General features: G+C 43.2%; 1 protein-coding gene across 5 annotated transcripts in view; it reads left to right on the plus strand.

Moving 5' to 3' along the window:
• Window positions 1–15,383, plus strand: part of Sec23ip (SEC23 interacting protein) — a 44,739-nt gene that overhangs the window by 21,047 nt on the left and 8,309 nt on the right. For all 5 annotated transcript variants that reach the window (XM_076553540.1, XM_006976992.4, XM_006976993.4 and 2 more), the window contains 8 exons: window positions 662–803; window positions 1,807–2,015; window positions 3,478–3,596; window positions 4,265–4,417; window positions 6,617–6,712; window positions 11,163–11,360; window positions 12,484–12,639; window positions 13,010–13,112. In XM_076553540.1, coding sequence (XP_076409655.1) covers window positions 662–803; window positions 1,807–2,015; window positions 3,478–3,596; window positions 4,265–4,417; window positions 6,617–6,712; window positions 11,163–11,360; window positions 12,484–12,639; window positions 13,010–13,112 — 1,176 coding nt within the window. The remainder of the gene's footprint in view (window positions 1–661; window positions 804–1,806; window positions 2,016–3,477; window positions 3,597–4,264; window positions 4,418–6,616; window positions 6,713–11,162; window positions 11,361–12,483; window positions 12,640–13,009; window positions 13,113–15,383) is intronic.

Raw genomic sequence — 15,383 nt, forward strand, 5'->3', positions numbered from 1 at the left:
AGAGTCATTTCACCGTTTGGGCAGACAGCCTTCCTGCCTGAGCACTTGCAGCAGTATGGAGCTCCTGTGCACTGAGCTGACACGTGGGGAGTCCTCTGAGAAGCTGTTGAAGGACCTGGGAATGACTGAGCTGACACATGGGGAGTCCTCTGAGAAGCTGTTGAAGGACCTGGGAATGACTGAGCTGACACATGGGGAGTCCTCTGAGAAGCTGTTGAAGGACCTGGGAATGGCCGACCGTTCTTAGTTGGGCTGGGAATGTAAAGACTGTGTCTGCAATTACTGGATACTCGGTATTGCATGTGTTGTGTCCCTCACAAATAGACCTCTGGGTGTGACTGTACCACTGTTCTGTCCAGTGCCAGCTGAGTTAAGTGCTCTGCTGTCACAATTAGTTGGTTCTGGAACCTGATGCTGAGGAGGGAGTTTGATTCCAGGCTTCTGGCCTTATGCTATAGAGGTGGTTAAACTAATTTTTTTAGGCCTCAAAAGTAATGAAACTTAAAAGACTTCCTAACAGTTGAGTGTTTGCTCATTTACTATCTCATCACCATTTAAAAAAGTGTTTATCTATGTATCTTTATAAAAATGCCAGCACACTTCAGTTAATTATGAGCTACCAAGCTAAGATGATTTACCTCTTGATTTTTCTTTTTTTTAGTGGATGATTTTAGGGTGGTTTCTCTCAAGTTGCTGCAGACACACTTCAAGAAGTCTGTAGATGATGGGAAAGTCAGCAGAGTGGAGTTCCTTCCAGTTCACTGGCACAGTGCCCTGGGTGGGCATGCCACGGGTGTTGACAGGTTTGTAGATTTTGATATCGCGGTTTTTCAGAGTAGTTAAAATTAGAGGCAAATTGAAACTGTAATGCAAACTGGCTTATTCCAACTTGAGCAGATAAGGTTCTTTATGTTAATGCTCTCTTGCTCTGATGTGATGAAATGCTAGTTGTACTATAAATATGTTAAGAGGATCTAGGAAATTTTAGACAGTTTATTTTTGGTGCTAGAAATTGAACTCAGATTCAGTCGTGTACACACTCTGGCTCTGCAGCTGGCTTTAAAACGCCCCTCTGATCTGCTGTAGTTAGAGGCCTGTTTGAATGCTCAGCGGCATCCTTGTCTAGTTAACAACCGCATGACAGCCAAACATGTGACCAGAATTTGCCAAATGTCCCCCATGGGGCAAAAAATGACTGACTTGGGATTTAGATTTGTAGTTTCTTGGTGGGGAATGCAGAAAGCTGTTAAATGGTAGGCCACTGAACACCCCGAGTGTCAAGCCGCTGAGTGCTAGCAGCACTCTCCAGGCACGGGGACAGAAACCCCCACTCAGTTTTGAACGCTCCCATTTCGGAACCACAGGTCCAGATAATATTTATGCTGCCATACGTGGTTAAAAATGCTTCCAGCTAGTGACTACTGTGATGTGTTGGGGCACATGCTTTAACACAGCTAGCCCTATGGACAGCGTTCGGCCACAGTTTGCACTGTGCTGTGAGGTGCTTGCTTCCTCTGTGAATGCTTAAGAATTTCTGTTTCAGGCAACTCCTTCCATATTCTAACTGTGTCTCTGCCAGCCACAATTTTTGTCAGGCATCCAGATTTTCAGTTAGTCAAAAGGAAATGGGACGGTAGGCTTTTCTATGGAAAAATTAGCCTGTGACGGTTTCAAGTTGATTGTACTAATTCATATATCTATTATACCTTTGTACTGTTTTTTTCAGAAATAAAAAAATCTAAACTGTTAAAAATCCAGAGGTTGAAGGTAAAGACTGACAGTAACTTTGTTTTTCCTTTAAAACAGGAATATCAAGAAAATCACTTTGCCCAGTATTGGTCGGTTTCGGCACTTTACTAATGAGACCCTGCTAGATGTTCTGTTTTACAACAGCCCTACCTACTGCCAGTCAATCGTGGAGAAGGTGGGAGTGGAGATAAACCGGCTGCACTCGCTCTTTTTGAGTCGCAACCCAAACTTCAAAGGAAAGGTCTCCGTTGCTGGTCACAGTTTAGGTAAAGCTGTCACATAATTTCAGATGTGCCTGTTTGTCCTGATGATGCTTTGTGTTTGTCTGTCTGCAAAATTTTGAGAGCTTGGGTTTGTGAGTAGAAGACTGATGTTTGTGTTGAGACTTCCTTTGCTCTTCATGTCCAGTAGCAGAGGAAGGCTGTACATTTCATTGTTGTTTTAAGACTTTACTCTTGCCGGCGGCGGTGGTGCACACCTTTAATCCCAGCACTCGGGAGGCAGAGCCAGGCGGATCTCTGTGAGTTCGAGGCCAGCCTGGGCTACCAAGTGAGTTCCTGGAAAGGTGCAAAGCTACACAGAGAAAACCTGTCTCGAAAAACAAAAACAAACAAACAAACAAACAAAGACTTTATCTTGTGTGTGTGTGTGTGTGTGTGTGTGTGTGTGTGTGTGTGTGAGAGAGAGAGAGAGAGAGAGAGAGAGAGAGAGAGAGAGAGAGAGAGAGAGATAGGGTTTCTGTTGAATGTATGCCGTGTATACCTTGCAGGCCAGAAGAGGGTATCTCATCCCTGAAGCTGGAGTTAGAGGTGCTTGTATAACTGCTGAATATGGGTGCTGGGAACCAAGCTTAGATCCTCTGGAAGAACAGGATGCAATCGACCTCTGAGCCATTACTCTAGCTGTTAGCCTGTATATGTTATTTTGTTGTTAGATGAAAAAGGAATATTATATCTAAAAGATGTAGGTCAAGCTGTCCTGTGTAATTTCAGATTTGCTTGTTTGGTTTGTTCAGAAGTTACTTTGTGGTTTTCTGGCTGCAAAACTTGGAGCATATACAAGACTCACACACATGTACACACATGGACATGTGTACTATAGTATCCGTAGGATCAGTTCTCTTCCACCTTTACATTGTGCCTTAGTTTGTTTTCTGTTGCTTTGATAAACACCATGATTAAAAGCAATTTGGGGAGGGGAGATTTTATTTCAGCTTACAGTTGTAGGCCATCATGAAAGGAAGTCAGGGCAGGACTTCCTGAGTACACAAGAACCTGGAAGCAGGAACTGAGCAGAGACCATGGGGGAGTGCTGCTTACTGGCTTGCTCCCCCTGGCCTGCTCAGTATACCCCAGGACCACCTGCCCAGAGGTGGCACCACCCAGAGCAGGATGGGTCTTTCTGCTTGAATCATTGCTAGTCTGATGGGGGTGTTTCCTCAGTTGAAGTTTCCTGTTTTCTGATGACTCTGGCTCCTGGCAAGTTGACAAAAATCTAAGAGCCAACACAAATGGGCTCTGGAGAACAAGATCAGGTTGCTAAGCTTGCATGGCAAATACCTTTACTGGCTGAGCTGTCTTGCTGGTTCTGGTTATCAGATTTTAATCAGCTGCTCATCTTTGTATGACTTCTGCTAGAGACTGAAAAAAAGCTGGAGGATTTATTTAGTGTTGAAAAATACCCACGGTAGGTAACTTTGTTATAAAGCACAATATATCTTTTTCTTAGGTTCTTTGATACTGTTTGACATCTTGTCTAATCAAAAAGATATGAGTGTCTCTAAGTCTCCGGGGTCTATGGCTGTTTCTAATGGAGTTATGAAACAACCAAATTTTCAGGAAAAGCAGGTAAGTCTGTAGTTACCCTGTTGATGTTGAGATTTAGAGCTGGACCTGAGCTGTTCTCCAAAACCTGTACTGTTTCCTGTAACTGTTTTTAATTGTCAAAATACACTGAGGCTCAGAAGTACAGTAGAAGAGTTGGGCCGCACACCTGTCGTCCTGGCTGCTTTGTAGGCTGAGATGGGAGGATGATGAGTTCAAAGCCAGCCTGGGCAACACCGTTAAGAGGCCCTCTCTAAAAATAGGAGTTTCTTGTTCTTTTTCTTTATGGATTATAAAATAAATGTGAAGGCTTAGGATTTTAAAAAGTAAATTATTGTTATCATTATTTATTTATCTCTTTATTTTTTAGTCAGGGATTCTCTGTGTAATAGCCCTAGCCATCCTGGAACTTGCTTTTGTAGACCAGGTCTGAGATCTGCCTGCCTCTGCCTCCCGAGTGCTAGGTCAAAGGTGTGCACTACCACTGCCCAGCTTTAAAAGTGAATTATTATAGGAAATGGAAGCATGAGTGGTTTACTAAAGGAGTATGCCTTAAAATTCAGGTGAAGGGTGGGAGAGTGCTAACATTACATTTATTTATAGAGCAAAGCCGTTTAGATTTTGTGTAGGTCAGGAAACATTTTATGGGAGTTTTCTGAGCTTTGTAATGTTTTCTTCTCCTTTTTATTAAGATACCCGAAGAGCCAAAACTGATGTCAGATGAATCATGTGACCTTGATGTTGAAAATGAAGAACCCCTAACTTTGCATGGAACCCTGGAAGCACTCAGCCTCTTTGATTATATTAGCACTTTTGAAAAGGAAAAGATTGATATGGAATCTCTGGTACTGATAATAACCTGATTCATTTTGTTTCACATTATTCTTCCTTTATGTAAGCTTGAAAGTTGAAGAATGATTTAAGCGCTCCTACATCAGAATTCATTCCACGACAAGCCCACAATTGAAATGTTTAAAAGTAGAGGGAAGGGGCTAAGGAGAGAGTTGTTTCAGTGGTTAGGAACACTGGCTGCTCTTGCAGAGGACTGAGGTTTGGTTTCCAGCACCCGCCTTGTGGCTCACAACTGTCTGTAACTCCATTCTAGGATCCAGTGCCCTCTTCTGGCTGCTGTGGGCACGAGCACACACATAGTGCACACATATACACCCAAGGAATACATACATACATATAAAATAAAATTTTTCCTGGTTTTTTTCAAGTCAGGTTTCTCTGTGTAGCTCTGGCTGCCCTGGAAATCATTCTGTAGACCAGGCTGACCTTGAACCCACAGGGATATACCTGCCTCTGCCTACTGAGTCCACCACCACCACCCAGCCCTAAATACAGCTATTTTAAAATTTGAGAAAAAAATAAATAACAGTATAAAGCTTTTTAAAGCATGAGACAAAACCCAGAAGCCATACCTAGACGAGAATTTCAAAGTAGTGAACAGCATTACGGTACCTAGTGGCCAGAGTTAGATTAGGAAAAACACCTGGACACAGGCAGAGGAGACTTTTATGGTCAGAGCTGATACAGAACTAATGATAAGGAAGCAGCAGGAAACAGGCATTGAAAACAAGAGCATAATTGATAGGAAAAAGTAACAGGTGACCTCGTGCCTTGGGAGAACAAGTACAGAATGCCAACCAGGAGTATCATAAGACTGGTCTTAGCCCATCAGTGCCAACAGTGATCCTGTGTGGCTAGGATGAGGAGGAGTTGGCACTGTTGTCTCTGGTTGCTGAGAGTGTAAATGGGCACAGTCTGCAGAGCTTTCTGATGTCTTCCAAAATAAGATTGGGTGCCCTTTGCCTGCCGGTTTCACTGCTAGGAATGTTTTCTGTAAAGAAGGCCCAGGAATACCTGCAGGACGCTCACTGAACACCGTTTCCAGTAGCGTGGGGCCTTAGCACCCACAGTGAGCACCGACGGGGTTGGTGGAGTCGTTTGTGCAGTCCTGCAGCAGGACTCGGCAGCACTTGAATGACAGATCTTGTCATCGTAGTGACCTGGTGGGTGCTCGGGTGAAGAGAGGAAAGCTGAGGCTGGCTCACACACTGAAGAGCACACGAGGGGTTTCTAAAGAGAGGGCGGATGGCGACAGTTACCACCGAGAGAACTGGATGGTTGGGGCCAGAATGGACAGGAAAGGTCTGAAGGGAGAGATTCATTGTATGTTTAACAGTATAGCTGCAGAATTCTGCATGACGTAATATATATTTTTTTAAGAAATAGAATTTTTTTTAAAGATTTACTTATTCATGTATTTTATGTATACACCAGAAGAAGGAATCTGATCACACTACCGATGGTTGTGAGCCACCATGTGGGTGCTGGGAATTGAACTCAGGACCTCTGGAAGAGCAGTCAGTGCTCTTAACCACTGAGCCATCTCTCCAGTCCCCAAAATAATAGAATTTTTAATGGAGAGGCTAATTTAAAAATTTTTTTTTATGTTGCTAGGTACTGAAGTCAGGGCCTCACTTGTGCTAGGCAAGTGCTGTACCAGTAAACTGAGACTAACCATCTTAAAGGTTTTGTTTGGTTTTCCGAGACAGGGTTTCTCTGTGTAGCTTTGGAGCCTTTCCTGGAACTCACTCTGTAGACCAGGCTGGCCTCGAACTCACAGAGATCTGCCTGCCTCTGCCTCCTGAGTGCTGGGACTAAAGGCGTGCGCCACCACCGCCCGGCTCATTTTAAAGTTTAAGATAATCTATTATTTCAAGCAAAAAGCCCTAGCTGTTTTGAAAGTTGGCTGGCTTTTTGGTTGGTTTAGTTGATTCTTTTTTTTTTTTTTTTTTTTTTTTTTTTCCCGAGCCAGGGTTTCTCTGTAGCTTTGGAGCCTGTCTTGGAACTCGCTCTGTAAGCCAGGCTGGCCTCAAACTCACAGAGATCCCCTGCCTCTGCCTCCTTATTGCTGGGACTAAAGGTATGCGCCATCACCTCCTGGCTAGTTGATGCTTTAGCGTTTTTTTGTATCCCACTTTTAGCTCATCTGTCTCTAGATTGGTTGATTAATGTGCTTTTGCTTCCCTTTAAAGCTTATGTGTACAGTTGATGACCTGAAGGAGATGGGGATACCCCTTGGGCCAAGGAAGAAGATAGCCAATTTTGTAAAACTCAAAGCAGCCAAACTGGTAAGGTTCATCTCTGCCCTTCAGAAAAATTTGGTACCCTCCCCTTTTTGTTTGTTTGTTTGTTTTCATTTTTTTTAGAAATTTATCATGTATACAGTGTTCTGCCAGCATGTGTCCCTGCAGGCCAGAAGGTGGCACCAGATCTCATTTCAGATGGTTGTGAGCCACCATGTGGTTGCTGGGAATTGAACTCAGAACCTCTGGAAGAGCTGCCAGTGCTCTTAACCCCAGTCCATCTCTCTAACCCCCTGTTTTCATTTTTTAAGGCCGGGTCTCAAATTATAGCCTAGGCTTAGCTTATAACTTATTATCTGTAGTGTTCTTTTGCTTTAGTCTCAGCACTGGAATTATAGGTGTGAGCCACTATGCCTGGGTCTCATTTTTATTTTAGAAGCTTGCAATACCCCTTTGCTTGGGCAAAACTAGTTTACTTCCACCTGGAGCACAAAAATAGAAGCCCAGGCTCCAGAGTCTGTTGGGGCTGGGTTTATATCCACATTTGTATCAACTGAACAACTTGGTGTTCCTGGGACAGAGAGTTCTCAGGAAAGGGGGGGCTTTTCATTTTTATTAGTTTATTTAAAAATTCTTTAAAAGACTTATTTTATGTGTATCGATGTTTTATCTTCATGTATGAATGAGCACTCTGTGCATGTCTGGTACTCATAGAAGTCAGAAGAAGGTGTTGGATCCCTTGGAACTGGAGTTACAGATCTCTGTGAACCACCATGTGGGTCCTGGCAATTGAACCAGAATCCTCTGCAAGAGCAACAAGTGCTCTTCTTAACTGCTAAGCCATCTCTCCAGCCCCAGCTTTCATTTTAAAAACTGATATTTGAGGATTTCCAGATGCAAAAACTTGTCAAGTCCTGGACAGATGTATGAATGAGAGGGCCTAATTCCCAGGGAAACCACTTACTAACAGCACATTCATGAGCACTGACTTGATTTCTCTGATCTATGATTTTTTTTTTCATTGGTAAGATGGGAGTCAAGTGCTGGCAGGATGGCTCAGCATTTGTCACCAAGCCTAACTTCCTGATATTGTTTGATCTCACAAGTTATCTTCTGACCTCCATATGCATGCTTTGGCATGTGCATATCCATTTCTTTTACACACACACACACACACACACACACACACACACACACACACACACACACAGAGTTGAAATAATAATGATTAAAATGGGAAGTAATTTCTTCACTCATAGGTTAGAATGAGCATGAAATAGTGTATATGACTTGTTTATTAATATTCCATGGTATAGTTTAGCACATATTCTTCTCTTTAGTCTAAATTTTATAGTATTATTGATACAGGGTGTCATGTGGCTCAGGCTGGCCTCAGACTCACTATGTAGCCGAGGATTAGCTTAGCTTCTAATTCTCCTGCAGTCCCCTGCCAGTGCTGGGATGGCAGTCATGTATGACCATGCCTGGTTTCTGTGGTGCTGGGATGGCAGTCATGTATGACCATGCCTGGTTTCTATGGTGCTGGGATGACAGTCATGTATGACCATGCCTGGTTTCTGTGGTTCTGGGGATCACACCCAGAGCTTTGTGCATGCCAGACACGTTGGTCAACATTCTACCAACTGAGTTACATACATCCCCATAGTTTTAACTTGTTTAGAAAACAAAAAATTTTAAAATATATTTTATAAGTCACATTTAAACTTTCATGAACTTGTTTTTTCTATAATGAATGAACTGTTAAATATGTTGACTCTTTCCTGATTATTTTTTGTTTTTCGCTGGTAGATAGGGCCTAACTGGTGATAAGAAGTACCAAAGACAAAACAAGCAAAAAAATTGAGACAACCCTAAAGTTGAGACAAATCCATTAGCCACTGTCTTTTTTCCCCCTGTACATTGAATCACACTTTTACTGTAATAGCAGTAAATCCCACGGTGTGGTGTCTAAGGGACATTGCTGGAGAACCTGCCCAGGCCAGGAGTAACCCCAGAGTGCAGCTGGGTGTAGTACACAGAGCAGAGAAGGGCAGAGCTGGAGGCTGTGCAAGAACTGGAGAAGCAGTAATTGCAGTTTCTCAGTTGCTGATGAGATGTCAGTGGTCTGAATTCGGGATGGAACAAGACAGCTCACAAGGCTTTAGATAAAGCCACGTATTTGATTAAGTGTTGAGAAAAGCCGTGAGATTCTGAGGTGTCCCTTCCCCTGCATGTTAAATAAGTCATCTCTTCATCTCCTGTGAGTCTCTCAGCAGGCTGTGGGCAGAGCCCCAGAAGTTAATCTTCACGCATGAACTTATCCCAAAGATGAGCAGCTGGTCCGAGACACATTGTTGCGGAGTGTGCTGGGTGCTCCTGTGTACAGGCGCAGTTGGTTCTCCGCACACAGCAGTGAGGCCAGGCCCATGGGCAACAGACAGGGATCGAGGAGTGACATCTTCCGGCTCTCTGCTGCATGTCCTTAGTTTCTTTCTGCAATACAAGATTAAAAAGTAGAGAAGTTCTTTGGTAAACTCCTAGAAGGAATCTGTTCTGTAGATTGCACTGGCTTAGATATATAAGCTATGGCATTTTAAGCATGCTTGGAAATGGATAAAGATCTATAGTATAATCTCACTTTTTAAATTAAAATATAATTGCTTTCAGATGAACCATGAAACTTTGCCAGCCACTTTGCAGTGATTGCTCTGTATTGTTCACAGGTAAAGTGTTGACAGATGAAAATAATACGGACTGTGTCTTAGTGATTTACTGTCACTGACATAATGGGACTAAAATTAGCCACTTGGTTTTTGGCAAGGAAATCAGATATGCATGGTCTGCGTTCTTCCCTTCTGTAATCGCCTTTGTCTTTGTCATTTGAAAAGGAGCAATTTTATTCTTACTACTGGGAATATTGTTGGTTACCTCTGTATGTCTTGATTCATTGTCCACCAGACTGCTGCCAGTGACTCTAGGGGAACAGAATAGCTCTTGGCAGTAAGTCAGTGCAGGATTTCTTTAGGCAGCTCTCGTAGCATCTAGAATGCTAAGTTCTATGAATATAGTGAAAGGTAATGCTGAACAAGAAAGCAAATTGTAGCTGGAAGAACGGTGAAGATCTGAGATTTAGGTTTCAGGTTGTGTCACCTCGTATAGATAGACAAGGAGTGAGAATCAAGCTGTCCAAAATACCAGTGGTGGAATCAGTACCCAAGCTGGCCAACTGAGTTTTCTTTGATTTTACTGTCCTTTATAATAACCAGTTGGACTGCTTTCCTGTGTTCATAGTATTTTGGAATTAATCAATAGAAAAGAACAGCTTGATCAAGTGTTTTGTTGAGCTGCTGTGAAACAGAGACTAACATAATCCTCCCCAGCCCAGGGAGCAAGGGGCTCCGACCCTGTGGATAAAGAGGTCCACCTTGGCAAGTGTGTGCCTTCTCTCGACGTGGTGTGCAGTCAGGGTGTACTTACAGCCATCGGACATGGACTCCGCCCCGTTAGCACTCGCATCGTTCATATAATTGCCCCGTTGCTTTTGTTGTTTGCCTGTAGAAATGCATAGCTCTTGAAGTGTTCTGGGTAGTGACTTTGACAACTAAGCACCTGTAGTCAGAACCTGCAAGTGGAATGTGCTGTCTCAGGGCCACTGTGCTTCTTCCAACTCCTCCCTCTCAGCCATCACCACTGTGCTTGCTTTCATGACAGACCGTCATGTTTCTGCCTAGACAGTCCTAAGTAGAGTAGGTAGAGTGTACTGTTTGTACCTGCCCTCCTGTACTTAATAATTTTGAGATTCATGTGAGATAGCCACTATTAGATTGAATTTTAGCTATTTTACTATATTTTGCCTTTTGTAATTTTTATTTTTCTAAGAATTAATACAGTTTATTATAGCTGTCATGGAATGTCTTTCCTAGTGGTAGTATGTGTGTAAAAAGTGTGTTTTCCTGGGAGGCTGGAGAGATTGCTCAGCAGCGGAGAGAGCTTGGCTGCTCTTGTAGAAGGAACCAGGTCGGGTTCCCAGCACGTGCACGGTGGCTGCAGCTTCTGTCACTTGAGCTCCAGGGGATGCAGTGCCCTTCTCAGGCCTCCGTGGGAATCAGCACACACGTGCCCTTCACTCACACAGCAGAACATACACACACGCACATGTCAAAGCTAATAAAAATAGTTTCTTTTTCTTTTTTAGACAGGGTTTCTCAGTGTCAGTGTATCTCTGGCTGTCCTGGAACTCACTCTGTAGTCCAGGCTGGCTCAAATTCAGAGATCCGCCTGCCTCTGTCTCCCTAGTGCTAGGAATAAAGGTGTGCACCACTATGCTCAGCTCAAAAAAATAAATGTTTTTAAAAAGTAACTTTTCCCAATAACCCCAATGTTGTTCCTATGTCAAATTAAGAAGTCCTTAATTGCATGACAGTGTATCTTGTAGTGATAGCTAAGAACTGGACTGTTCCTCAAGATTGTCTTACACTGTTCTGGTGTCTCACAGGAGCAGAAAAAAGCAGCATCAGAAAAGAAGGCAGTGCTGGCCACCATGACAAAAGGCCAGGATGACAGTGCCCTGAAGACTAAGGAAATGGCGTCTCCGTCTTCAGAGTCAGATGAGTCAAAGAGGAAGCTTTCAGTTGGGGCTTCTGTGTCTTCTGTGCGAGTTGATTATGAGTCTTTTGAAGTTGGCACAGGACAGGTGAGTGTGTGCTAATGAGCTAACGTTTTAGGTTGCTTGTTTGTTTGTTTGTTTTTCTTGAGACAGGGTTTCTCTGTGTAGCCCTGGCTCTCCTGGAACTTTCCCTGTAGACCAGGCTGGCTCAGAGATCCGCCCGCCTCTCCCTTTTTAGTGCTGGGATTAAAGGCGTGCACCACCACTGCCCAGCTTAAAACTATTGAATTTTCACAGATAAAGGCAAATATAAGGATATGAAGTGTAGATTCTTAGGAGGGCAGCCTAGTAGTGTATATAGAAGGATGGTTGTTTTGAGATCAAGGGTCTAAATCTGCATGTGTCTCTTACTAACTGCATTCTTGGTAAGGGATGTCACTTCTCTGGCTTTCACTCTCTCCACCTGTGAGTGGGCATGATGCTCTTGCCTCATCTGGTCTGTTAGTGGACCTCCGTCCTTGGATCAGGCCATTTGTTATTCTTTGTTCCCAAAATACTAACACGGCATAGACATTTTCTTGATCCTGAAATAAAAAGGAAGAACTTTGTAAACATAGTATATTGTCACACAGATGTCTGCTCTTCCCTTGAGAGACTTTGTGTAGGCTATCTCAAGTAAGCTCCTTTGGATAAATCATTTTTCTGACAGGAAACTTGCCTTAAGTGGATAGGTAGCCTGGCTGATTTTTAAAAACTCACTGTGTATCCAGGGATGACCCTGAGCTTTCTTATTCTCGCGCCTCCAGCTCTCTGTGGAGAAGACAGAATTATAATAGAATTAGCATAGACTACTCTAGACTAGATCCCCGCTTTGTGTTGATAAGTGCCTTCTGTGGCCTTAGTTATTTATTCTTCGCTGTGTTGAGTTTGGTGTGGTGAAAATCCCATGTCATAACTGAAGCAGAGGCTAACGACGTGAGGAAGAGCAGAGGCAGGCCGGCGGGGGACCCACAGTTGATGTCATACCCCGTGCCTGCCATATTGATTATACTAGACAGTAGAAATAGAGCAGGGGACGCAGCAGACTCCAAAGATTTAATGAGGAATTCTCATCTTTCTCAGCTCACAGCAGCTGTCTGAGCTAGTGCAGGTCCAAGAACATTTAAAAATTCAAGGCGGAAAGGTGGTTTTTATTGTTGTCTCTTCCTAGGTTTCTGTCACTTACAGCTCTTTAGACTTTGAACCGGAGATTTTCTTTGCCTTGGGCTCTCCAATCGGCATGTTTCTCACTATCCGAGGTGTGGACAGGATTGATGAGAACTACCGCCTCCCTACCTGCAAAGGCTTCTTCAATATTTACCATCCGGTGAGTGGCTTGAGTTTACTTTATGCTTTAAAAAGATGAAAGCTCTGTCCTCTTCTTCCAAGTAGATTCTCAGGTTCTTGTTACTTGGAAATTAAAAGCAGTCATGAGTTGCAAAGCTCAGCCATCCATCACAGGAGTCTGATGACACTTTTCAATAAGTATTTCTTCCAGAAAGCTTTTACTTGAAGGAAAAAAATGTGTTTATTGCTTTGTTGGCAAAGTAATTTCACCTACAAATTGAAAATCTTGTAATTGCCAGCAGCTGAATACGGTATGGAAAAGTCAGTCTCTGGCTTGCCACTTAGCTTCCTTAACTGTGGCATGTAACTCCAAATAAGCATTCACAGGTTTCTGCTTTTCCTCCTCACAGCTTGATCCAGTGGCATACAGATTAGAACCCATGGTCGTTCCAGATTTGGACTTAAAAGCTGTTCTCATTCCACATCATAAAGGCAGAAAGAGACTTCACTTAGGTAAGAAGAAAATGCTTTGTACAATGCAGGCATAAGATTAGGAATTCAAGGTTGTGCATGGCTCCAAAATGAGTTGCAAGCAGTCCGATCACATGAGACCCTGTCACACAAAACACAATAGAAACACAAACAACACACACACACAGTTGTCTTTTCCTGTTGATATTGTAAACTGTAGTGAATTCTGAAAAATTTAAAAGTGTATTCTTATGTGTGGCGTCTTTGTATGAGTGTAGGTACATGCATGCCACTGTGCACATGTGGAGGATAGCTTTTAGGAACAACTCTCTCTTCAATTGTGGGTTCCCATGGAGGTCAGAAGAGGGAGTTGGATCCCCTGGACTGAAGTTATAGATGGCTGTAAACCACTGTGTGGGTGCTGGCATCGAATGCAAATCCTCTGCCATGTGGGAGGCCAGTTCCCACCTTTTGAAGGGTTCTTAGGAGGAGGAGAGAGGGATAAGAAAATATTAGATAGAAAGAGAGACCTAGCCTACAAATAGAAAGACAGAAACACAGGAAAGCTTTGGGAGGGCCTGAATCAATACCCAGTGACCTCAAAGGTTTATTGAAAAGGCTTTTTATAACATGCCAAGGGGAGAGGCCAAAGGCCTCCCTGTTGCTAGATCAAAGCACACCATACAGCCAAGTATAGACCCTTTCAAACACCTGGTGACCACGCCTGTGGAAAGTCATCTCCATAGCAGCCCTGCTGGGTAAAGCCAGTTCAGCTTCTCAGACCCTGAGTGAGTTCTCACTAGGAGACCTCTGTGTGCTCCCACACTGCCAGAGCATCAAGTTCTCTAAATTACTGAGTCATCTCTCCATCCCTCTTGTAATTAGATTTTGCTAATCTAACATTTTTGGAAAGGAGAAGACTAACATTAATACATTTATTATATGTATATTTACATGTAAAAATAAATGTAAAAAACGAAATAAAAATTTAAATCTTTAGAATTTAAAATTAGAAATTTGTTAGCTTACAGAGTGATTTAAATATGATTATTAGACGAACAGGTGGCAAAGGGTGGGGTTTGTCTTCTAAATTGGAAGTTTAAGTTGTCATCATAATGTGTGTGTGTGTGTGTGTGTGTGTGTGTGTGTGTGTGTGTGTTCATGAATGGAATGAGGTCAGAGAATACCTTTGGTTATCTCTTTTCTCCTTCTACCTTGTTGAAACATGGTCTCTGGTTTTTCTCCACTGTATGTGCTGAACTAGTTGGCCTATAAGTTTCTAGGGATTCTCTTGTCACCAGCTTTCACATCCCTCACAGGAGCTCTGGCATTACAAGATGCATGCTACTCTGGGTTTGCAACGATTCTGGGGCTTCCAGCTGAGGTCTTCATGCTTCACGGCAGGCATTTACCCCTGAGCTCTCTCCTCAGTGCCTTTATCCCATTTGTTGTTGTTGTTTTTCCGAGACAGGGCTTCTCTGTGTTGTTGTTGTTTTTGCTCTTCTGGGGGCCTGCCACCCAGCTCTCAAATAAATCACACATGGAGGCTTATTCTTACTTATAAATGTCTGGCTTTAGCTTGGCTTATTTCTTGCCAGCTTTTCTTAACATTAAATTATCCCATCTACCTTTTGCCTCTGGGCTTTTTCCATTTTTTATTTCTATAATCTTACTTTTACTCTTACTCTGTGGCTGGCTGGGTGGCTGAGTGGCTGGGTGGCTGAGTGGCTGGGTAGTTGGCTCCTGATAGCCTCCTCCTTCTCTGGCTACTTTTTCCCTCTTTCCAGATTTCCCCTCCTATTTATTCTCTCGGCCTGCCAGCCCCACCTATCCTTTCTCCTGCCTCACTATTAGCCATTCAGTTCTTTCTTAGACCATCAGGTATTTTAGACAGGCACAGTAACACAGCTTCACCGAGTTAAATAAATGCAACATAAATAAAAGTAACACACCTTAAAATAATATTCTACAACATTCTGTCACAGCTCTGGGTGTCCTAGATCTTGCTCTGTAGACCAGGCTGGCCTCGAACTCCCAGAGATCTGCCTGCCTCTGCATCCTGAGTACTGGGATTAAAGACATGTGCCCTGGGCTCCTTTATATGGATTAAAAAAAAAATACAGGGGTTACAGTGATGCCTCAGTGGTTAGAAGCACTGGCTGACCTTCCAGAGGACTCAGATTCTATCCCTAGCACCCACATGGTATATCACAACCTTCTGTAACCCCAGTCTCACGGGATCTAGTACCTTCTTTTGGCCTCTGCATGCGTGCATGCATGTAGTGCATAGACATACACAAAGCCAAAATACTC

This window comes from Peromyscus maniculatus, chromosome 1, assembly GCF_049852395.1.
Source record: "Peromyscus maniculatus bairdii isolate BWxNUB_F1_BW_parent chromosome 1, HU_Pman_BW_mat_3.1, whole genome shotgun sequence".
Classification (NCBI taxonomy): domain Eukaryota; kingdom Metazoa; phylum Chordata; class Mammalia; order Rodentia; family Cricetidae; genus Peromyscus; species Peromyscus maniculatus.